Source organism: Ceratotherium simum, chromosome 27, assembly GCF_057802395.1.
Source record: "Ceratotherium simum simum isolate JZ-2026a chromosome 27, ASM5780239v1, whole genome shotgun sequence".
Lineage (NCBI taxonomy): Eukaryota > Metazoa > Chordata > Mammalia > Perissodactyla > Rhinocerotidae > Ceratotherium > Ceratotherium simum.
Window position 1 is genome coordinate 26,083,699 of NC_141926.1, and position 26,205 is coordinate 26,109,903.

At 35.0% G+C, this 26,205-nt stretch overlaps 1 protein-coding gene across 2 annotated transcripts in view; it reads left to right on the forward strand.

The window, feature by feature from the left end:
• Nucleotides 1-26,205, forward strand: part of TMPRSS15 (transmembrane serine protease 15) — a 144,628-nt gene that overhangs the window by 23,311 nt on the left and 95,112 nt on the right. For both annotated transcript variants that reach the window (XM_004429501.2, XM_004429502.2), the window contains 3 exons: nt 2,533-2,664; nt 8,919-9,027; nt 22,600-22,706. In XM_004429501.2, the coding sequence (XP_004429558.1) occupies nt 2,533-2,664; nt 8,919-9,027; nt 22,600-22,706 (348 nt within the window). The remainder of the gene's footprint in view (nt 1-2,532; nt 2,665-8,918; nt 9,028-22,599; nt 22,707-26,205) is intronic.

The following is a 26,205-nucleotide window of genomic DNA, read 5'->3' on the forward strand; positions in this document are numbered from 1 at the left end:
ATCAAGATACTTCAAACTAGAGTCATTTTCTAATCCCACCAGCTGTTCCTCTTGTAATCACTATTGTGACTAATGACCACTAGTAATTCAACTGGCCACCCCGAAAGTGTAGGTATCATTCTTAGCTCCCCTTCTCCACCTCTCTTTGATCAGGAGCAATTTTGATCACTAAAGCTCACTAATTCTACTTGTAAAATAGCAATTGAGTCCATGTCTCATCTCTTCTGCTAGTGCAAGAGTTCCAACCCTCATCAACTTTCACCTTGACCATTGAAACAGCTTCTCAATTGGTCTCCTCTCTCCACGTGATTCTCCACATGGTCCCAGAATTGTCGTGAAATATGGACTGGTCATATCACACATATATGTAAAAATTTTCTGTGCAATTGCCTGTAAAAACAATATTTCTAACATTTTACAGAGGAGAAAAAGTCCCCCAGAATTTGGCACCAAACTCCCTTCCTGCCATAGTTTCCTCAAATATCCTACTATCTAGATAAGTTAGACTCATCTGTTTTCCATATACAGGTGTGCTCTTGTCACATCACAATGTGTACACTCCATATACCCCTCTTCCTGGTGCATTTTTAGGCATCCTTCAAAATCTAGTTTATGTGAAGATGTTTTCAACTCCTGCCTCAGAAAAAAATGAACTGCCTAATCCTTGGCTAATCCCATAGCACTTTCTCATACCTCTTTTTAAAAAATAATTAGTGAAACAGTCTCCCACTAAACTCCAAGCTCCTAGCTCCACAAGAATAGAGGCTCCGCCTTACTCATCTGTGTATCTCCATCCCTTAAATATCCGTGACACAAATAAGGAGAAAATAAATGCTTGTGGAGTGACTGAATGATCATTAAAGAGATTAAAAGATCCCAAGTGGTATCACTTGCCAGTGCGGTTTTGAGGTTCAAACCATAGAGTTCAATAGGCAACAGACAGAGATGTGAAGCATCAGGAAGTGAAGTTCCCATGGGAAACATCAGGAGCACCAAAATTATACATCTTCTGAGCCGTGTCCCCAAAGCTATTCTTTCAAATGCTGAATACTTAGAATTCTATGAACTACTGTTAAATAGAAAAAGAGTTTCTAGAATAATGCTTTTTTTCATTTTTTTATTTATCAAGCATTTATGGAATATCACTATGCCTTTCATGGATTAGGGACTCGATGATTAAGGACTCTTTTGATGAGTATCTTATATACATCAACAATTTTAATATGCATTTGGGTTTATTCAATACCATTTTTATCGTTCTTTTTTTATTCTCTTGGATGGAGGCGTTCTGTCATTTGGGAATGGCTTTGATCTTTATGTTGTCCTATTTTAGATGTTAGGTGAGCCATGAATTTCCCAGTGGTTTATATCCATTGTAGTCAGAGCCAATTACAAAAGTCTAACGTATTTGTATATGTACCCAGCAACCTTATCCATAAATTTTCCTAATTATCACCTTAGTAGAGTCATTGATACAAACATTTTTATTTTCCCAATTAATTTCATGAAGCAGAGGGAGAAATTTCAGAATCAAATATATTTTTAAAACCCAGCAGATGGCAGCGCAGTGCTGATTTTAAGATTAAGAACAATAACAAAAAAAGTGCTACTGAGCTTAAAGATTTTTCAAAAACTTTAAACCATCATTGTTATTCTAATCATTGACAAAAATATTCAAATAAAAATATTTGAAAGATAAAAACATATGTCTTTATCTAGTGGGCATCTAAGAATGTCTTATTTTTAGAATTGCACCTAAAATTTCTGAGTTATTTTCTAGAAGTAAAATGTGTTTCTTGGTGCGTCTCTGTACTTAGATATGTGGAAGAGGGGCAGGTGAAGGACAGGACAGGCTGAGTGGTGCAAACTGATCAGATCCTGGCTAGAGTGTGGCACAGAACCCTTTAGGGGCGTGTCTGCATCTTTCCCGCTAAGAACCTCTGACCGGAGAAGCAAAGAGATATTGAAGGGAAATGGAAATAGCCATTGGGTTTCTCCATTGCTCATTACAGCAATGTGCTGGGAATTTTAAGTGTTTTGCCTTACTATAAAATGGCTTTCGTTAACCAATTTTGCTCTGCAGAATGCAAACCTTGACTTCAGCCACTATATTTTCAAATAATATGTTTATAAGTTAATGAAGTGGCTACTAGATACTGCAGATAATGGAATAAACATCCCAATGTATTGCTTCACATGACACATACAACCACCCAGGAGGTGTCAACATTAGGAGGTAAATGTCCAAATTGTAGTATTGATTTATTAAGGTTAAAATAAACAAGTAAACATTCCTATTTAACATCTATGAAGAAATATATATCTTCTTTTTTGAAATTTCAAATTCTAAATTTTTACAAGTGATTGATTCATCAAATGAAATAACTATTTCTATTGGAAATTGAAATATATATTATAAGTAAGAACTATATGACAAAAAAATACATAATATCCAAGCATTGTGCATATCTCATTAGTGGGAAATTAAATCTACTATGCAGGAACTTATGAATTCAATCTTTTTTTCAAAAGGAAATGTCTCAGTAGAGTGCCCGTCTGGTTCAAAGCTTTGCGCTGACGCTCTAATGTGTATAGCAACTGATTTGTTCTGTGACGGAGAATTGAACTGTCCAGATGGTTCTGATGAAGACAATAAAACCTGTGGTAAGTAATGTCTCCTCTCACTCTCTCTCCCCTCTTTACTTTTCATCTTCCCTCCCTGTGTACACACACATACGAACACACACTCCTCAGATACCAGAAAGTGCTAGAGAATGAGATATCCAAACAGCCATGATTATAATTTAATACAAAATTTAAAAAATAATTATATTAATATTTTCCTAAACTTTATCACACAATAGTAAACATTAATTGAGCAGAATTCCACTTGATGACTATGGAAAGGATACTGTGATTAGCAATATCTGTCATGAATAGGGGAAGAGAGTGGCATTATTTTTCATCTCTTATTAAACTACTTGAAACTACTATGAATTTGCACACTTTTTCATGTTTTTTCACCATCTTGTCATTATCAGTCATATATTTTTGCCATTTTAATGATTCCTAACTCAGTGATTACCACTCCTTAATTTTGTTTGTTGCTTTTATTTGCCTTTTGGCATAGAAACAACAAATAGATAAGAAGTGTACTTGAGTTATAGTTCTGTGAATAATGTAAACGAGTTATGAATAAGATCTTAATGTCTGATAAATAAAACATCCATGTTTTATTTGTAAATTTTAGCATCGTTTTTATGTTAATAATGACTTTATTATTATTAGTTAACACTTAAGTAGTACTTACTATATTCCAAGCATGGCTCTAACTGATTTAAATATATTCATTCTTTGGCTTATTTCTTCATTTTATAACTGGGTAACATATATATGAAAGATTACTACATAATTATGTGTAAATATACACGGATAAGCAATGTGAAGAACCATTTGAATAATTCTAACCTATAATTTGTTCTTGAAAAATTAAACAGAAAGCATGAATTGAACAATTTTTTGATGTGGTTTATGATCAATTTTGAAATTGACCACGAGCACAATTTGATCCTGAAATGTGTAAAGGCTGTAGTTATGATTTGCTACACTTCGTTCTTCTATTATTTGTTACACTTTGCCCTTCTTGCTTGATATTAATTCAAAATGAATGCTCCAATAAGAACCAAAGTTTAAAAAATTGCCTATCCACTCGGTACCTACTTTAAAAGACAGGCAGTTGGTCTGTTTCCCAGTACCAATCCAAAAAAAGGCAACGTGACTAAAGAGGCTTCTATTAAGCAATCCCAATTCAAATGTTCTTGAATAAAATTCAAACCTTCAAAGTTTAACTACATACTTTGAAGCGTACTCAGAGCATATTGGAATAAAGTATAGGCTACAGAATATTTTTTAATCTATTTTATATAACTAAGTTACTCAAAGGAGAAGAAAGCAACATTCATTTTTTGTATGGTTTTCAGTCAGTTTCCAAAACATTTTCAGGGAGAGTATGAAACAAGTGTGCCATCATGAGGCAATAAAGGTGATGTTGATTTATATTTCAAAAATAATAATGTATTTCAAAGTTAGACAAAAACTTTACCCTATATAGTGATCATCAAAAGCCTTAAATGGGGGAAATATGTAAGATGAGCTGAATAATCAGAAAATGTACCATACCTACTATTTGGTCTTTATTGTCATGGATTTAATAATTTTCGTGATAAATTAATAACCATAGACGTGCGTATCAAAAAATAACCATAGAAGTATCATGTAAGTGTAACCACTTGTCCTAAAATAAGTTATAAGGCCATGAACTATTTTTCTGAGCCATTCTAAACTCATGACCTGAGCCTCAGTAGTAGAAGTGCATTAATTCTCTAACTCTGCCTTAAAGACTTATTTAAAACTGCATTATTACTTTTCAATATGATGGAGGTTTTGTGTTAATTTAACCTTAGTATCAACATGTCACTAAATTTCTTAAGTCTCTCGATCCTCATTTTCCATTTTTCTTGACTCTCTTCGTTATTTGTATTTTAAAGTTAACACTGTATCTATTTTGGAAAATAAATTTAAAGGCTTTGTGGAATAAGGAAGTAGACAAATCAATCAACTACTCTATCTTTATCCATCATTTAATCATTAATAATGAGGAGCCCAAAAGCCTAGTACACTTAACCCCAACTCGAATTTCTAATAGCATAATTTCTATATGAAAACCCTTGTCTGTCAATCTATATTCACAGAAAAATTAAGAGAATTCTCTCTATATGAAATTGACCTTGGTGCTCTCTCTCTTTTTTCCTCCAGCTGTGAGCTCTAATTCTAGTTTGTGTTATTAATAGAGTCATATTAATGTTGACTTCCTCACATAGCTTCCTTTTTTAATCTTCACTTATTTAGGTTTGCACAACTTATAGCTGACTATAGCTGAACCAAAATTTCTTTAAATTGTTTTTCTCTTCTGATCAGAATTGCATCAGTAGGAAAGTTCACTTTTTAGCTGACCTATGAGAAAAAAAGATGCTGACTCACACCTTTAGGGCAATGTTCAGGCCTATTTGGAAGTTGGCAGGCGTCTCCATAGATTGCTTGCATGCCTCATGTGTATGTGCACAACAGACCTGGGTAGATGGGCACAGATCATGTTTGATGTATATATCCTGAGAATTCAATGCCCTGAGTGAACATACAGCTAGTAAATAGAAGCAGCAGAGGGAGCTCTCAGCGGGTCCTCAGAACATACCCCTAGGAATCCTATCCCACTACAGGCAACATTTTGGATAGGGCAATAGAAAGGCTGTTATTATCTGACAGGCTCATTTCTCTCCCACTCAGACTTTCGTCTGATGCTGCACTGGAAAGCACTGTACAGTCTAAAAGTTTATAATCCTGAGCACCCAGTAATCCTACTCATCCATGGCTGGGTTATATCTGTTTTTCTGAAAGTCTATCCTGCTTTATCGTCTTATGTAAAATTAGGTTCTCCGGAAACATCCTGAAATTAAATGAAAAAAATGCATGAGAAAGCCCCTAGAACAAGCTTATATCTTGAAATAATAATACTTTAGCATTCTAAAGTTTCCTTTTATAAGTTGTATTTTTATTTTAAATGTCTTCAGGGTATTCTTCTTAATCTTCACTTGCATGCAGGAATTCACCAAAGGTCCTTTAGAGTAGAGCTTGATCTGTAGATTATCCATTCCCACTAAAACTCAGCAACTTCATAGAAAACTGGACAGGCAAATTGATTATATTCTTTAGGACAGGCTAAATGCTATGATAAATAACCTTAGTAATCTAATACAATAGCAGTTTGTTTATGTCACTGTCCAAGAAAGATGACAAGGAGCTGTGCTCTCTGTAGGCATTTGGGATACTGGCTACTTCCCCTCAAGCGCCTTTCCCCAGAGTCCTCCACTGGATTCTTTGCAACCTGCTGACAGACAAGGAAAGAATGCTACAGAAGATCTTTTTAGAAATTGCATCTGGAAATAAACACAATCACTTCCACAAGACTTTATTGACCAGACTCAGTCACATGGCCCCAATTTGGGGAGTGCAGTCTACTCAGGTGCCTGGAAAGAGACTGAAAAAGAATGTGGCAGACATACAACAGTCTCTGCCACCAGGGACATGACTCAGCTGTTTGGAAACTTATGAATCCTGTCATGCAGCACAAAGCAGTTGATACCTTTTCCCCCAAATATGTAATGAACAGATGTGAAGAATTACTAAAATGTGAACAGCTTTGCAAATAGGCTTTACAAATTCTTAAACTGGTCTTGTTTTGTTCTCTTTTTCACTCTATCTTTTTTTGCTTCCTCCTATTTGTTGTGGAATGCTATTGCAAACGTGATCTATATTCTAATTTTAAGAATGCTGAAATTCTTCTTTTTATATTTCCTGTTTCTTGTTTCAATTACAATCTCCTTCTCCGCTTTTCAGCTCAAACAGTGGACAACGTCATCGTGATAACCCTATATATTGTGGTATTAGGCAGCATAGCACAGGATGCTCTGGAGTCAGACTGCCTGACTTTGAATTGTCACCAAAGTCAATAAGCTGGGAGAACTTATGCTAGTTACTTAACCCCTCTGTGCCTCAGTTTCCCCACTTGTAACTTCATAAGGTTGTTTTAAGATTACATGAATACATTATATAATGACTTTAGAACAATGGCTGGCCTATAGTAAATACTCCGTCAATGCTAACAATTATATTTTAGGTCTGGTAAGATTGATTGCTATACTTCATTAAAAGAAACTGTTGCCTATGGCCATCCTGAATGCATCTGATCTCCTTTCCCCTAAACATAAACTACCTTCAATGGCAGCAGACTTTCTTATGCTGCCTGTAATCTTGGAATCTATACATTTCTTGATAGACTGTGATTAAAAGACTCTGTATATCACCTAAACTACAAACTGATACTATTCTTACTTTTATGATCATTGAAGCTAAGGGATTAATTGTCCTATATCTTTGGCAGAGTTTGTGTTGGGCAGAGTGGAGGGTGAAGGAGATTTTCTTTTCTATCTAGAAAACTGTTTAGCTCTGCATTAAAATGTCACATCTTACCATTTATCTTCAAATCATACCAACTAGCCTTAACTGTCTTTGTTTGCTCCAGTATTGTACGTAAAGAGATTCAGTGTCTCTCGACAAGCCACGATTTTCTCTATTTCCTTTCCTGAAGTCTGTGACACATTGTTCAGAGTTTAATCCTTGCATCTTGGGTTATTATCTTTTCCGTTTTCAGTTTTCTGTTTTGTTTTGTGTTGTTTTTATGTCTACTGCTGGGAATCAGGCTATCAAGTTATAATCCAACGCAATTAATTCCTGGGTCATTGTTCTTCAACAGACTTTGAATCTTAAAATTTATTTACCAAAGTAATTTTTATGCTTTTAAAAACAAATACCAAAAATTGCAAAAAGTCAACCAAAAACATGAGATTTTTATCAAGATTTCTGTGTGCTGTTCAATTTTGTAACTTGATAGAATTGCTGTGTAGTACTACAATTTAGGATTAGCTTATTCTAGCACTCAGATTCCAAGAGCAGTAATCTAATTTTTATAAATTTCTTTGATTTCTCTACCCTCCATCAATGCTTCTGCCATATGAGGAATTAACAACCTACCAGGAGGAAAAAGACACATTATAGGAGTTATTATTTTAGAATATGGTATCAACAGAACTAAGTAACTAAGTGTATAGAAAATAATCTAAGAAAAGCTAAAGATTGTGAAAATCAAATGGGCTTTATTTTTTTTAACACATACTATACATAGCAAGTGTAACAGGAAGACAAAAAGCTATAAGGCATAGTTCCTGGTTCGTGCTTTCAGTAAGATTTTAATCTAATTAGAAACGATTCAGATATAACTTAAAGACAATTAACAATGCATGACATTAAAGAGAAGTATATGAAATAAATATGATGTAAGAATTAAAAGAGGAAGATGAGTAATTATGGAAAGCAAAAGACATATTCAGGAATATTGAATGAAAATATTGAGCTAGATAGCAAGTCATACAAAAGGAGCAAGAGTAAAGAGGTTTAAAAAATGAGTGCAGGGCCGGCCCCATGGCTTAGTAGTTAAGTGCGCGCACTCAGCTACTGGCGGCCTGGGTTCAGATCCCGGGCACGCACCAACGCACCGCTTGTCCGGCCATGCTGAGGCCGTGTCCCACATACAGCAACTAGAAGGATGTGCAACTATAACATACAACTATTTACTGGGGCTTTGGGGGAAAAAACAAAGGGAGGAGGATTGGCAATAGATGTTAGCTCAGAGCTGGTCTTCCTCAGCAGAAAGAGGAGGATTAGCATGGGTGTTAGCTCAGGGCCGATCTTCCTCAAAAAAAAATAAATAAATAAAAAAATAAAAAATAAAAAAAGAGTGCAATAGATTGGATGGATGAAATTCTCAATAGGCCTCTGGCACCCTACATACCATTTTCTGGCCATAGTCTAATCAATTTCAGGAGAACATAGCATTTAGTGCACATATTTGAAATTCACCCTACCTCCAATTTAGTGGGGAAAATGAGATAAAAAATTAGTATTTATTTGTCTAAATTGGAAGTTTATAATTTAGATATGTTTGTTTCCTTACAAATATGAAAGATTATACTAAAAATATAGCTTCAGTGTGAGTGTTTAGAAATGGAATGATTTTCTAAAGAACTCAGTGATGGGCTGTTCAAGAGTATTTGAAAATAGTTAATAGATTTTAAACATGACATCTAATCTACTCCCATTTGATCATTTCAGTTTTGTAAACTAGTCTCATACAGATTCAGTCATGAGTGTTCTATAAAGTGTTCATTAGCCAATTTGAATCCCATTTCATTTGATTAACCTTCCGAGACTGTTTTTGTCTAACATTAATTGCCATTTTTTCACAGCCACAGCTTGTGATGGGAGATTTTTGTTGACTGGATCTTCTGGGTCCTTCCAGGCTGCCAATTATCCAAAGTCTTCTACATCGAGTGTTGTTTGCCAGTGGATTATAAGGTAATATGCCATCTTCAATTTCCTGTTCTTAAGTCATAAAGTCTTTCTGTGATGCAATAAGTCTTACCACCTTGAGTAGTGTATTTATTTTTTTAGCAATCAATTTCGTTAGCTATGAAGCAAAGCCTTCAACTGATAACTTGTTCAAGTAGTTTCTCTCTCATTCTTAATCTTTTGCAAAGGTATTCTGTCCTATGAGCAATACTGTCTAATAAATGGGCCATCTAATGGGCTCTGTAGCAAGTTTTTTTTCTATAGTTGGCACAAATCAAGTGCTGCCAAGGTGAACAACACACATGTGTGTCTGTGTATCGCAAGAAGTGGTATTTCGTGTCACCTTCATCCAGGCTACAGAACGGTTCCTTTCTCATTATGCCAACATCTGTGTGAAAATCTTCTATGATGTGATTTAGTCATGGCAGATTGAGAGCTGGGAACACCCTCTATATATATCCTTTTTGCTATATCTTGAATAACACTGGAATTAGTTACTATATTTGACCCCCAAGCTCTTAATTCAATTGACCAATTCCATCCTTATGATGATCAAAATAATCAAACTTCTGATGGTTGATCTGTCTTAATGTTTATTTAAGTATTTTTCATAGAGGAGTGGTATCTGTTGTTCTTCCCAGATATTTCAAGGGAAAAATAATTTTTACTCAAATAAATATAAGGAATACTGAAATAAACTCATTACAACTTAAAAAGAAAAAAGTACAGGGCTTCTCATAGCCTTAAATAAGTTAACATGCAATGTAAATCTCCCCTCAAAATATATCTCCTATTAAGCCACTAAACATTTTCCCCCATAAAGTAGTCAGTGTAAATGTTCTATGGAATTCTCTTGGAGAAATGACATTTTAGTCAGTTCAGTTCTCTTAACAGCTGGATGGGATTATGGTTTCCCAGTCTGACCTACCGTATAATAGTTTTAATCATTGTGATGACTCATAAGAAAACCAGTGGAATCAGTGCAACAGCTGATTAAAGAAGGTTGAAAGGCAGAGCCTCAGGTTCTTGCCAGACAAATGGTAGGAAATGGCCCCGTAACGATTCACAAGGGTTGTTTTCCTGTGTAGCTGTAGCCTAGAGATGAGATGGGGTAAGAAGGGAAGATTGTTCTAGACACTTTTACTTGACATTATTCAGGGAAAGAAAAACATCTTGTTCTCTTTAAATAATTTCTATCTTGGACTCAGCCCCATGTAAGTTATGTGATGACTAGGAACACAATTTCCTCTCTTCTCCTGCTCTAGATAACGTGTTACGTGTGCCAAAGATAAGATTTTGTGTCAAAAATGGCAGCTTACCTGCCAAGTAAAAAATTAACCAGTTTAAAGGATATTATTTTCAATATAATCACATCAGATTTAAAAAGAAGCATCTATAAATGGCTATTAGCATTGTTCATAAACAAAATGAAAAATAGTCTATGCCTTACTTAAAATGTCAGCAGAAAGCCTTAGAGAAATCTTAAATTATTTCCCCTGAAAATGGAAAGAACATGAATCCTAAGTGATTTCTTCATGCAATCTTTGGAATTTTATTAATACCAATTAAAAATAATTTAATTGTTAAATCCACTTCTTAATAAAGCTAGATGGAATTTACAGGGAGGCCTTGTAAGCAGAACACAATAAACTTTTGTTATAATAGTAATATCATTTCTGTAATAATCATACTATGTTAATTAAGGATTTATATAGTTCTGTTCTTCTTACTTCATTTTCCATTACTTAATTTTTAAAACTATTTTGAGAAATCCACCATTAGTGCAGGGATTATTTTTAAAACCAAAAGAATCTAAAATATTGCCCTAAACAAATACTATATTTCACCATGAAATTATGATTTTATTAATCATATAAATAATCTAAGTATTTTGTCTTCTCAAAACTGAGTGCTGCATTAGAGAGTCATTGTACCTGATAGCTTATTTTTCCTAATGGTGATCAAAGTGGGGAGAAAGACCATGACATTTCCTACAAGCTTAGAAGGCCAATTAAATAGTGAAGAAATGTTTAAGATGCAATTAAACTATATTTTGGGCTAGACCAGCCCAGCCTTGGAATTATATTAGGACTACATTTAGCAGAATGTCATATATTAAGACTGTCAGTAATGGTGACAGTCTGGGTGAGTTCAAATCTGGCTTCTACATTTGGAAACATACCTTTTCCCTTCAAAAAACCAGAAGGTAACAATGATGTCTAATACTATAAAAACATCAGATATTATATCCTATAATTAATCTTACTTTATAAATTCCTGTGTTTTCATTGCAAGTGAGTCAGCTTTTGTGAATCAGAAGAAAGTAGACAACAGTATGCACTTGTTTGTCTCTTCTTCCTGCAATTATCTTTTTGAAAAAGTAAAAAACTCCTTAACACAAAGGACCCTAGGGAGCTTCTCTTGCATCCCTTAGCTTCATACCTTGAAAACAACATTGCATGAAGAAGAACTCACTATAGTCTTGCCTGGAGATACCAAAACTTTAATTAAAAGAACAGAAATCATCCCCGAAGACTGCTTCATTTCTTCTTCCTCTGTCTTCAGCTTTGATGCTGGATTCCCTAATGGTCTCACCAACAGGCTCACTACCCCCGTCCTTGAACTGACCTAACAGAGGTGAAATTTATGTAAATGGCTGCCACTACCATATATAAGTGGAACTTACTTATATAAATAGCTGCCTTGCTCTCCTTTTCTCAGTCTGGGTTGGGAAGATCTGCTGCTCCCTCACATTAATCTCCTTTTACCCCTACCAACCTCCCGTGGTTACCAAATACATCTGAGAGTAGCTCATGAGCGTAGCATTTCTTGCATTTACCTATCTTTCTCCAGTGGCCCTCAACCCTGAGAGCACATCACAATCACTCTTGAAGTATTTAAAAATATACATCCCAGAATCCACTCCAGAATTGCTGAATCTGATATTCAGGGTGGAGGTCCATACGTCAATATTTCTTTAAAAACAACCACCCCTCTTCTGACCTTACCTCCCTGGAACCAATCACTGATCGAGTCCAACACATTGAGTCTGTGATGTCTTTTAATCCTACCCTGCTAGTAGCTGCCATTTCAATGTCGTCAACTCCACTCCTTGGAGACTAAATTCCAGCCCTGACCAGGATACTAGTACAGTGTTTGCCAAAACTGAGCTCTTGCCACAAGTGAAGATTTCCCAACCATGATCTTTAGAGTTCCAAAATTAATTACACTTGCAATGAACGTCCTCAACTTCCAGATTGGCCAAGGTACTACTGATAACTTACCGAAAATCCAAGTTTGCCACACCCTTGGCCAGAAGGCCTTGTCACCCATCATCCTCCATGGCCAGCCTCTGAGGCCAGGTCACTTCTCAATCCCCAGCTTGGCTTTGGAGACTAGATCTCTCACTACTATCAGCCTCTTCAGTCCTCAGCCAGCTTAGACGTTATCACCCAGGCCTCTGCTTTATCTTTGAGCCCTCTTCCCTTCTGAAGAGTTCAGGGGAACATGGTCCCTCCAAAACACTCAGAAATTATTAACATTTCTGATCCTACCACTTCAATGGGACAATGAAGTTGTAGATAGAAGTTGCCCTAGACATCTTTTCCCAAAATTTATCGGAAAATGAAAATCCTGTGTTTAAATATCAAATTAAAACTTTCTAATGAACCTGTCACATACTTTTCCTTCTGTTCTCTTACAATGGCAGCTACATAGGCTAATTTTATTTTCCATCAAAAAGCATGTACTAGTTTCTACAAAGTATTGAGAATGCATAGGTGAATAAATTAATCTCATCTTTAAGTCATACAGATTCTGGTAGGCCAGACAATTAGGTATGTAACTAACAATTGCAATGGTATGGATAACATGGTGTTTCCACTCTATATACAGGGGGGGGCACCTGATCAAAATTCAGATACTTTAAAAAGTGTCCTTATCTAATCTTGCTTGTTTTAAAAGTAAATGCTTATTGAGATTTTTTTAAAGTAAATACCTAAATACAGTAAGTGAATATAATGTAAATTGTAAGTAATTAGTTTTAAAACTGTTTCAAATGAGGAAATATTCATATATTGCCACACCAGGCATGTTTCCTAGGTGATTTTTTGGTCTTACTTCCAAAAAAAATTAAATTATCCAACTAAAAAAATTGACTTTTGATAGTATTATGTACATATTCTTTCCGTTTTGTTATACTGCAAATAAATTGCTATTTTCACAGTATAATTTAAGCATAATAGTTGAGCCTAACTTTATCTGAAAACCAGTTTGAAATATCTATTAAAATACATTCAAGAGAAATATGGCACAATAGGAAACTTCCAGCCCCCAACAGAAACACAGATTTAACAATGATAATACCTTCATGAGAAATCCAGAATCCTGTTAGGAAGTTGCAGTACCGCAGGTGAGCACAAAGCCAAGAACAGGTGCACTGAAATGGGAAGAAGATCAAGTTCACTTTATTCCTGTGAGCTCCTCCCCAAGCCAGCACAACTCAGCACCAGGAAAATGTCTGGTCTTGGCTCACTGCTTCTCCTTTGGAGGGAAAGGGATGAGTGCAGCATGCATCCAGTGTTGCAGCTTTTCCAAGCGCTGCCTGAGGGACTAGCTTCTGTCTCGCACTGATGGAACCAGCATAGTTTGGATGCCTGAGGGGTGCTGAGAACAAAGAGGAGCAGGGCGGCTTGCTGTGGCCAGTACGGCTTGGCATGATTGAGATAGAGTGCACAATTCAAGGCTTCTCCCTCAGGATGGAGGGAGAGAAGTGCAGTATGCTTCCAATGTTCCAGCTATTCCAAGGGCTGTCCCACAGACTGGTATCTGTCTCCCATAACTCAAGGAGCTGATTAGCCAGCACACTCTCAAGGCCTTGTGGCTGCAGAGAAGAAGGGAGAATGGGGTAGCTTGCTGCCATTGAAACAGAGAATTTAAATGCCACATACAGACACCAGAGGGCGCAAGAAAGTAGGAACTGCTGCAAAAGAAGCCTGCAAGCCTTTCACTGTCCTTGAACAATCAATGGGTCTTAGAAGAAATCAAAAAGGAAATTAGAAAATATCTTGAGACAAATGAAAACAAAACACAACATACTAAAACTTATGAGATGTGGGAAAAGCAATACTAAGTAGAAGGTTTATAACAATAAATGCCTACAATAAAAAAGAGCAAAGATCTCAAATGAACAGTGTAACTTTACACCTCAAGGAACTAGAAAAAGAACAAACTGAGCCCAAAGTTAATAGAAGGAAGAGATAAATAATATTAGAGCAAAAAAAAATAAAATAGGAAATAGAAAAACAAAAGAAAAAATTAATGAAACTAAAAGTTGTTTTTTTGAAAATATCAACAAAAATGACAAACATTTAGATAGATTAAAAAAAACAAGAGAGAGGCCAGCCCTGGTGGCCTAATGGTTAAGTTTGATGTGCTCCGCATCAGTGGTCCAAGTTAGGTTCCCACGCGCAGACCTACAACACTTGTCAATGGCCATGCTGTGGTGGCAGCTCACATATAAAAAGAAGATTGACAACAGATGTTATCTCAGGTCAAATCTTCCTTAGCCACAAAAAAAAAGAGAGAGAGAGAGAATAGTCAAATAAAGAAAATCAGAAATGAAAGAGGATGCATTACAACTGATGCCACAGAAATAAAAAGGATCATAACAGACTACTATGAATAACTATACACTAACAAATTGGATAACCTAGAAGAAGTAGATAAGTTCCTAGAAACATACAACCTATCTAGACTGAATCATGAAGAAATACAAAATCTGAACAGACCAATTACTAGTAAGGAGATTGAATCAATTACCAAAAAACTCCCAACAAAGAAAGCCGCATAATAAGCTGGTTTTACTAGTGGAATCTATCAAATATTTACAGAAGAATTAATACCAATTATTCCCAAACTTTTCCAAAAATTGAAAAAAAAGAACATTTTATGAGGCCAGAATTACCCTGATACCAAAGCCAGGTAAAGTCACCATAAGAAAAGAAGACAAAAGGCCAAGCTCCCTGATGAATACAGATGCACAAATCCTCAAGCAAAATACTAGCAAACCAAATTAACAGCACATTAAAAGGGTCACACACCATCACATCACCAAGATTTATCCCTGGGATATAAGGATAGTTCAACATAAAAATCAATCAATTTGATACACCGCATTAACAGAATGAAGGATAAAAATCACATGATCCTCTTAATAGATGCAGAAAACATTTTTTGACAAAATTCAACACTATTTTATGATTAAAAAAAAGCAATAAATGAAGAATAGAGGAAACTTACCTAAACACAATAAAGCCAGGAAAGAAAAGCCCAGAGTTAACATCACACTTGATGAAAAACTGACAGCTTTTCTATAAGACCAGGAACAAGACAAGGATGTCCACTCTCACCATTTTGACTGAATATAGCACTTGAAGTACTAGCCAGAGCAATTAGGTAAGAAAAATAAATACAAGGCATCCAAATAAGAAAAGAAGAAGTAAAATTATCTGTTCACAGATGACTTGATCTTATATGTAGAAAATGATAAAATTCCACAAAAAAATACTAGAACTAATATAAGAATTCAGCAAAGTTGCAGGATACACAATCAACATACAAAACCTAGTTGTGTTTCTACACACTGACAACAAACAATCCAAAAAGGAAATTAAGAAAACAATCCTATTTACAATAGCACCAAAAAGAATAAAGTACTTAGGAATAAACTTAACCAAAGAGACAAAAGACTTGTACACTGAAAACTACAAAATGTTGCTGAAAGAACTTAAAGAAGACACAAATAAAAGGAAAGACATCCCGTGTTCACATATTGGAAGACTTAATATTGTTAAAATATAATAATGTAATATAATAGTGTCTATACTACCAAAAATGATCTACAGATTTAATGCAATCCCTATCAAAATCCCAATGGCATTGTTTTACAAAAATAGAAAAAAAAGAATTCTAAAATTCATAAGGAAGCACAAAGGACCCCAAATATCCAAAACAATCTTGAGAGAGAAGACGAAGCTAGAGGATCACACTTCTTGATTTCAAAATACATTACACAATTACAGTAATCAAAACACTATGGTACAGGCACAAAAACATATAGACCAATGGAATAGAATAGGAGCACAGAAATAAACCCACACATATATGGTCAAATGATCTTTGACAAGAGTGCCAAGGGAGAGGAGTCAAGATGGCGGCGTAGGCAGACTCGGAACTCACCTCCTCCCGTGGACACAGCCAATTTACAACTACTCCTGGAAAAATTACCCCTGAGACAGAACTGAAAACTGGATGAGAGGAACTCCTGCAACAACGGACAATCCTAACTGGGGTAGAAGAGGCAGAGACTCCCTTCCGGAGAGGAAAAACGCCGCCTTCACAAGCCGCCAGCGTCACGGCCGCCGGGAGCAGCTCACAGGTGTCCCGGAAGGAGAAGAGCGAGACAAGGGGGCAGAGAATCTATTTCAAGAAATAATAGATGAAAACTTCCCTAACCTAAGGAAGAAAACAGACATCCAGGTACAGGAAGCACAGAGAGCCCCAAACAAGATAAACCCAAAGAAGCCCACACCAAGACACATCATAATCAAAATGTCCAGAATTAAAGATAAAGAGAGAATCCTAAAAGCCGCAAGAGAATGTCAAGTTATGTACAAAGGAAACCCCATAAGGCTATCAGCTGACTTCTCTGCAGAAACCTTACAGGCTAGAAGAGAATGGCACGATATATTTAAAGTGCTAAAAGGGAAAAACTTACAGCCAAGAATACTCTACCCAGCAAGGTTATCATTCAAAATGGAAGGAGAGATCAAAATTTTCCCAGATAAGCAAAAATTAAAGGAGTTTGTCACCAAGAAACAAGTGCTACAAGAAATGTTAAAGGGACTGATTTAAGGGGAAAAGAAAAGACCACAAATAGGAAAAATTATCTATTTCCATGACTAGAACGTAATGGATACAAATGCACAACAAAGAGGTTAGATATGATATCAAAAACATGAGGGAGGAGGGGAGTTAAAGAGTACAGCTTTCAGACAGAGGTCAAACTAAAGTGACCATCAATTCTGTATAGAAGAAGAAAGGAACAGAGAAGGACTACTAAAACACTGAGAAAAAAAAAAAAAAAAGTTAAAAAATGGCAGTAAGTACATACTTATCAATAGCTACTTTAAACGTCAATGGACTAAATGCTCCAATTAAAAGGCATAGGGTGGCTGACTGGATAAAAAAACAAGACCCATATATATGCTGCATACAAGAGACACACTTCAGACCTAAAGACACTCACAAACTGAAAGTGAAGGGATGGAAAAAGATACTCCACGCAAATGGCAATGAAAAGAAAGCTGGGGTAGCAGTACTCATATCAGACAAAATAGACTTTAAAACAAAAACTGTAAAAGAGACAAAGAAGGGCATTACATAATGATCAAGGGAACAATCCAACAAGAGGATATAACACTTGTAAATATCTACGCACCCAATGTAGGTGCACCTAAATATATAAAGCAATTATTAACAGACATAAAAACAGAAATAGACAGTAACACAATAATAGTAGGGGACTTTAACACTCCACTTACACCAACGGATAGATCATCCAAACAGAAGATCAATAAGGAAACATTGGCCTTAAACGACACACTACAACAGATGGACCTAGTAGATATATACAGAGCATTCCATCCAAAAACCGAAGAATACACGTTCTTTTCAAAGGCACATGGAACATTCTCCAGGATTGATCACATATTAGGCCACAAAACAAGTCTCCATAAATTTAAGAAGATTGAAATAATACCAAGCATCTTTTCTGACCACAACGGTATGAAACTAGAAATCAACTATAGGAAGAAAATCAGAAAAGCCACAAATACGTGGAGATTAAACAAAATGCTACTGAACAACGACTGGGTTAACGAAGAAATCAAAGAAAAAATCAAAAAATACCTGGAGACAAATGAAAATGAAGATACGACATGCCAGAATTTATGGGATACAGCAAAAGCAGTTCTAAGAGGGAAGTTTATAGCGATACAGGCCTATCTCAACAAACAAGAAAAATCTCAAATAAACAATCTAACAATTCACCTGAAGGAACTGGAAAAAGAAGAACAAACAAAGCCTAAAATCAGTAGAAGAAGGGAAATAATAAAAATCAGAGCAGAAATAAATGAAATCGAGACCAAAAAACAATAGAAAAATTAATAAAACCAAGAGCTGGTTCTTTGAAAAGATCAACAAAATTGACAAACCTTTAGCTAGACTCACCAAGAAAAAAAGAGAGAAGGCACAAATAAGTAAAATCAGAAATGAAAGAGGAGAGGTTACAACAGACACCTCAGAAATACAAAAGATTATAAGACAATACTATGAAAAGCAATATGCCAACCAATTCGACAATCTGAAAGAAATGGATAAATTCTTAGAATCATAGAACCTTCCAAAACTGGATCAAGAAGAAGTAGAGAATTTGAATAGACCAATCACCAGTAAGGAGATCGAAATAGTAATCACAAACCTCCCCAAAAATAAAAGTCCAGGACCAGACGGCTTCCCTGGTGAATTCTACCAAACATTCAAAGAAGACTTAATACCTATCCTTCTCAAACTCTTCCAAAAAATTGAGGAGGGGGGGAAGCTCCCTAACTCATTCTGCGAAACTGACATTACCCTGATACCAAAACCAGACAAGGACAACACAAAAAAAGAAAATTACAGGCCAATATCACTGATGAACATCGATGCGAAAATCCTCAACAAAATACTAGCAAATCGCATACAACAATACGTTAAAAAGATTATACACCATGATCAAGTGGGATTTATTCCAGGGATGCAGGGATGGTTTAACATTTGAAAATCAATCAACGTAATACACCACATTAATAAAATGAAGAATAAAAATCACATGATCATCTCAATAGATGCAGAGAAAGCATTTGACAAGATACAGCATCCATTTATGATAAAAACTCTGAATAAAATGGGTATAGAAGGAAAGTACCTCAACATAATAAAGACCATATATGAGAAACCCACAGCTAATATCATCCTCAATGGTGAAAAACTGAAAACCATCCCTCTAAGAACAGGAACCAGACAAGGACGTCCACTGTCACCACTCCTATTTAACATAGTACTGGAAGTCCTAGCCAGAGCAATCAGGCAAGAGAAAGAAATAAAAGGGATCCAAATTGGAAAGGAAGAAGTGAAACTGTCACTATTTGCAGATGACATGATTTTATATATAGAAAACCCCAAAGAATCCACCAGAAAACTTTTAGAAGTAATAAACGAATATGGTAAAGTTGCAGGATACAAAATCAACATACAAAAATCAGTTGCATTTCTGTACACTAACAACGATGTAGCAGAAAGAGAAATTAAGAATACCATCCCATTTACAATTGCAACAAAAAGAATAAAATACCTAGGAATAAACTTAACCAATGAGGTGAAAGATCTGTACACCAAAAACTATAAAACATTGCTGAAAGAAATTGAAGAAGACACAAAGAAATGGAAAGATATTCCGTGCTCTTGGATTGGAAGAATTAACATAGTTAAGATGTCCATACTTCCTAAAGCCATCTATAGATTCAATGCAATCCCTATCGAAGTTCCAACAACATTTTTCACAGAAATAGAACAAAGAATCCTAAAATTTATATGGAACAACAAAAGACCTCGAATAGCTAAAGGAATCCTAAGAAAAAAGAACAAAGCTGGAGGTATCACACTCCCTGATTTCAAAATATACTACAAAGCTATAGTAACCAAAACAGCATAGTACTGGCACAAAAACAGACACACAGATCAATGGAATAGAATCGAAAGCCCAGAAATAAACCCACACATCTATGGACAGCTAATCTTTGACAAAGGAGCCAAGAACATACAATGGGGAAAAGAAAGTCTCTTCAACAAATGGTGTTGGGAAAACTGGATAGCCACATGCAAAAAAATGAAAGTAGACCCTTACCTTACACCATACACAAAAATTAACTCCAAATGGATTAAAGACTTGAATGTAAGACCTGAAACTGTGAAACTTCTAGAAGAAAACATAGGCAGTACGCTCTTCGACATCAGTCTTAGCAACATCTTCTCAAACACCACGTCTGACCGGGCAAGAGAAACAATAGAAAAAATAAACAAATGGGACTACATCAAACTAAAAAGCTTCTGCACAGCAAAGGAAACCATCAACAAAACGAAAAGACAACCTAACAATTGGGAAAAGATATTTGCAAACCATACTTCTGATAAGGGCTTAATCTCCAAAATATATAAAGAACTCATGCATCTTACCAACAAAAAAACTACCAACCCAATTAAAAAATGGGTAAAGGACCTGAACAGACATTTCTCCAAAGAAGATATACAGATGGCCAACAGACACATGAAAAGATGTTCAAAATCATTAACTATCAGGGAAATGCAAATCAAAACTACAATGAGATATCACCTCACGCCCGTCAGAATGGCTATAATAAACAAGACAGGAAACAACATGTGTTGGAGAGGATGTGGAGAGAAGGGAACTCTCATACACTGCTGGTGGGAGTGCAAACTGGTGCAGCCACTATGGAAAACAGTATGGAGATTCCTCAAAAAATCAAGGATAGAACTACCATATGATCCAGCCATCCCACTGCTGGGTATTTACCCAAAGAACTTGAAAACACCAATTTGTAAAGGTACATGCACCCATGTGTTCATTGCAGCGTTATTCACAATAGCCAAGACTTGGAAGCAACCTAAGTGCCCATCAAGGGACGAATGGATAAAGAAGCTGTGGTATATATACACAATGGAATACTACTCAGCCATAAGAAATGATGAAATCCAGCCATTTGTGACATCATGGATGGACATTGAGGGTATAATGCAAAGTGAAATAAGTCAGAGGGAGAAGGTCAAATACCGCATGATTTCCTTCATTAAGTAGTAGATAATAACAACAATAAACAAACACATAGGGACAGAGATTGGATTGGTGGTTACCAGAGGGGAAGGGGGGAGGGAGGAGGGTGAAAGGGATAATTCGGTACATGTGTGTGGTGATGGGTTGTAATTAGTATTTTGGGGGTGAACATGATGTAATCTATGCACAAATAGAAGTACAATGATGTACACCTGAAATTTTTACAATGTTATAAACCAATGTTACTGCAATAAACAAAAAATAAAAAAAATTAAAAAAAAAAAGAGTGCCAAGACTACACAACGGAAAAACAATAGTCTCTTCAACAAATGATGTTGGGAAAACTGGATAGCCACATGCAGAAGAATAAAATTGGACCCTTATCTTACACCATACGCAAAAATCAACTCAAAATGGATTAAAGACTTAAACATAAGACCTGAAACTACAAAACTTCTAGAAGAAAATGTAAGAGGAAATCTTCATAACGCTGATCTTCACAATGATTTCTTGGATATGATACTAAAAGCACAGGCAAAAAAGCAAAAATAGAGAAGTGGCATTACATCATATTACCAACTTCTATATAGCAAAGGAAAAAATCAATAGAGCATAAAGTAACCTATGAAAGGAAGAAAATATTTGCAAACCATATATCTGATAAAGGGTTAATATCCAAAATATATAAGGAACTCCTACAATTCCATAGCAAAAAGACACATAACATTAAAAAATGGGCAAAGGACACAAATATTTCTCCAAAGAAGGCACACAAATGGCCAACAAGCATATAAAAAGGTGCTCAACATCACTAATCATCAGGGAAACGAAAGTCAAAATCACAATGGCCATTATCAGAAAACCAAAAAAAATTATAAATATTGGTGAGGATGTAGAGAAATTGGAACCCTGGCACACTATTGGTGGGAATGTAAAATGATGTAGTCACTATGGAAAACAGGATAGAGCTTCCTCAAAAAATTAAAAGTAGAACTGCCATGTGATCTAACAATCTCATTTCTGGATATTTATCCAGAAGAATTTAAATCAGGATCTGTAAGAGATATTTGCACTCCCATGTTCATTGAAGCATTATTCACAATAGACAAGAGATAGAAACAACCTAAATGTCATTGACAGATAAACAAAGAAAGAAAATGTGGTATATACATACAATGGAATATTATTCAGCCATTAAAAGAAGGAAATCCTGTCATATGTGACAACATTGATGAGCCTTGAGGACATTATGCTAAGTGAAATAAGCCAGTCACAGGACAAATACTGCTTGATTCCACTTATATGACGCATCTAAAGTATTCAATCTCATAGAGATAGAAAGTAGAATGGTGGTTGCCAGGGGCTGGGAGAGGGTGAAATGGGGAGTTACTGTTCAACGGGCATAGAGTTTCAATTATGCAAGTTGAAAAAGTTCTAGAGATCTGCCCTACAACATTGTGCTTATACTTATCGATACTGTTGTCATATACACTTAAAATTTTGTTGAGTATTGACTCATGTTATGTGTTTTTTTTTACTGCAATTAGAAAAATGCATTGAAACTCTAGAATGCATTAACAGTTGTGACAGCTGTTAAGAGTGTGATCTATTTTTTGCTTTTACTTTAGTGTAAACCAAGGGCTTTCCGTTCAACTGAGCTTCGATTCTTTTAATACATATTACACAGATGTATTAAATATTTATGAAGGTGTGGGTTCAAGCAAGATTTTAAGAGGTAAGTTAAAACAAATATATAATTCATTATCGAAATGAAAATATATGGGAAACTTTTGGAGCAGCGTTTTCACTTTGATTTGGACCAAATATTGGACTTGCACTTTAAGTTACTGAAAGGAAAAAGCGGAGCTGGTCCTCATTATCAAAATTAATAATTTAATGCTCTATGTAATCAATATTCTTAGTGATAAAATAGTTCCTATTTCCCATGATCCTCTTCTAATTGACGTTTTTTAAAATCATATGGAATTTTCCAAAAAAAAGTAATTATATCTTTGGTTACTATGCTTTGTTTAAATGCTATTCTCCATTAAGCAAAATTCAGACAAATACTAAAAACTATTGTTCGATTTTTCCCTGATGCTGTGTAGGTTATAAACTCATAGAATCTCTTTTGCTGTTTTCAATATGCACTCTGTTCCTCACTCACTTGCAGGGCTATTGCTAATAAAATGGGTAAAACCATGAGTAGCACAGGATGTAGGCACACTAATGACAGATGTGGGTGGTATTATTACATAACTATTTGTCTCTATGTACATGGACACTGATGAAAGTTGAGAAGGGGGCAGGAGGAATGTATTAATAATATACATGAGCCCACCCCATTTTATTCCATCTGGTCCCAAAATGTATAGATCTATTCATGGTAGCCAACAAAAGGAGGAGTGAAATTCCAGGAGGAAATAAAATAAGGATGAAAAAGAGAATATGGAAATGGAGTTGAGGGAATAACTACTTTCCTTCTCATTTTGGAGGAAGAATCAAGTGTAGAGCTAAGATGAGGTTTCAAGTGGCATCTGCTATTAAAGTTTATATAAAAATTGCATTTATTTTAATAATTTTGGCTTCAAATTGTACTTGCGAGTAATGAAAAGTGGATCCTATCCAATAAATGTTTTGATTGATTTATTGATTTGAGAATTATCTAAGCATATGATTATATGTACTTTTTATTGGGTGCTATTGATGTGACACTATACTGAGTGCTTTATGTAGCTATACTTATTTCGTGTTTTCAAGAAACCTGCCATGTATGCATTACAGAAGAAGAAAATGAGGTCTAAGTTCAATGACCAAAGTGCACAAGGCTACTTAGTGTTGGAGGCAAAAATCAGACCCAAAATCTCTGACTTCAAACGCAATGCATTTATTCATTTGGCTTTAAAAGCCCCGAGTACAAATATAATAATAAGTTTACATAAAACAGATGAACTCATGGTAAGCCACATTAGGCTTAAATAAATGGGCCAACCATTTAAAAATCTACTTATTTCTGTAGTTGATAAATCCAGTTCCTTAAAATTATGTCAACAAAAATATTCACATAGGTGGACAAATAAGCCAGTTTACATAAATTTCTCCAGGGGCTAATGTGATATTAATAATAAACTTTAGCACTGATCACTTGCAGTGTGCAAAGTAGTTTTCTCAGCACTTTAAGTTAACTCAACAAATGCTCCCCAAAACCATATTATATAGGTGCTATTATAGTCTCTACTTTACAGGTGATGAAAACTAAATTCGTAGAGGTTAACTTCCTGAAAGTGATAGGTGTAAGTTACTCTCATGTTCCTTTCTGTTCAGGTATCTTGATTTGCCTAAACTTTATTTTCACATGGTTAGATTATCAGTAATGCACAAATAAATCTTAGAATCATTAGGCATAGTAATGTGAATAATGCACAAATTATCATAAAAATGCAATAAAGAAACTAGATATCCAAATAGAAAAAAATCTATGAAAGTGTATTTAAATTACAACAAAAAGGTAGTTTAATTTTTAAGGTCTTTTTGAAATATATCCCCATTTTAAATTTTTGGAAAGTAAATATTTTAATTTTAACTTGAAAAAATATGAGAAATGACATTGGCTGTTGAAATTACATTTTAAAAGTAAAAATAATACCTTTTTTTTAAGAAAACCAATAACATCTTGTCCTAGCATCTAGCACAACGTCTGGTATATTTTAAAAACTCAGTATTTGTTGATTTAAATTTAAACTAACAGGTTTATATATCATGTTATTATAGTATGTAATGAATGTAGATAAATCGCATTTCTCATAACTCTAAAGTTGTTTTGTTTTGGAAAAAAATGCCAGTACTTTCATTCTTGATTGACAATCCCATCTTTTTCTAAATATTCTAGCAAGTTTCTTTATGTGAAAGATACATACAAGATTTACTTTCGTTACATTCCAATTCAAAATATATATCTCAAATACTGTTACAATCTTTGTCACATTGAAAATATATCAATATTTTAATTAAATTAGGAAAAATAAGGTTATCTAGAGAAATTATAAGAAAATAAAAGTATCCAGTACCACAAAATAGTTCTTTTATACTTGATTAGGAGTAAGTCAGTATAAACAAATTCTAAAGGCATTTTTTAGTCATTTTTATATACAGTCATGATGTAAAAGTTCTCTAACTGGTGAAAAGTGTCAGAGGAAGGTGGACATTACATAAAGAAAGATAACATAGTGAGCAAAAGGGTCTTCTCCAAATAATTATGGAAATTGAAGTAAATCAGAATAGATTGACAGGAGAGTCAGTTCAAAAATGTTTTCTTTAAGATGCAATGATAAAAGTACAGTATTCAATTCAGTGATGGTAATAATTATCAGTTACAATTATTAATAGTAATCACTTCCCATGGAAGTGGTAGAAGATAGTAAGCATGCTTATTTGATTTTTTGTTCAGAAAAATACAGATATTTTTATGCATCCTCAAAGAAAGACTACAAAAATAGCCTGGGTGAGCACACTGGAACTGATTTCAAATTGTCAAGCCCAGAAAATGTGTTTCTGAATGTGTAGTTGTTGTGCCATTCTGTAGGAATGCTAACAACACATCCCTAACATAGTAGCTTAACAGTTTAAGGACATGCTTTTAAAATGGAAGCACACCAAAGTGTGCCCAGGTATAGCCAGATATGTAACAAGCATAGCGGATCCTCCTGAATTGTCAGCCTCCCCTACTACAAAAATAATCATATTGTGGATATGGAACTAAATAACATGTGCAAATATTATTCAAGCTAAAGCATTTTGATAAACTTTGTGCTTTTATTAGAACACTTTTGTGCACATTTAAAAGTACCCATTCACTCACTTCTATTGCTAGGGTTACATTATATGGAAAAGTTTAACAGCATTGCCTTAAAGTGTTGGCCTTCCCGCACGCTCTCGAAAATCCTCCAATCGTAGTGCCTGGAAAAATTAAGAATTACTTCCTCATATACCTCCTCAATACCTCCACGGCATTTCTCCCATATGGATTAATTCCAAAGACTTTTCTTTTTAATAGGGGAATCTGGTTATTTCTTCTCCATATCATCAGCACTTAGCACCATACCAAATTCATAGTAAGCACTCAATAAAATGTGTTAAAGATATTAGAAATTCTTTATAAAACAAAGATGACACTCTAATGGCAGAAATTCTTCTCTTATAAATTAGATAAAATAAATAGTTTTGAGCTAGATCTG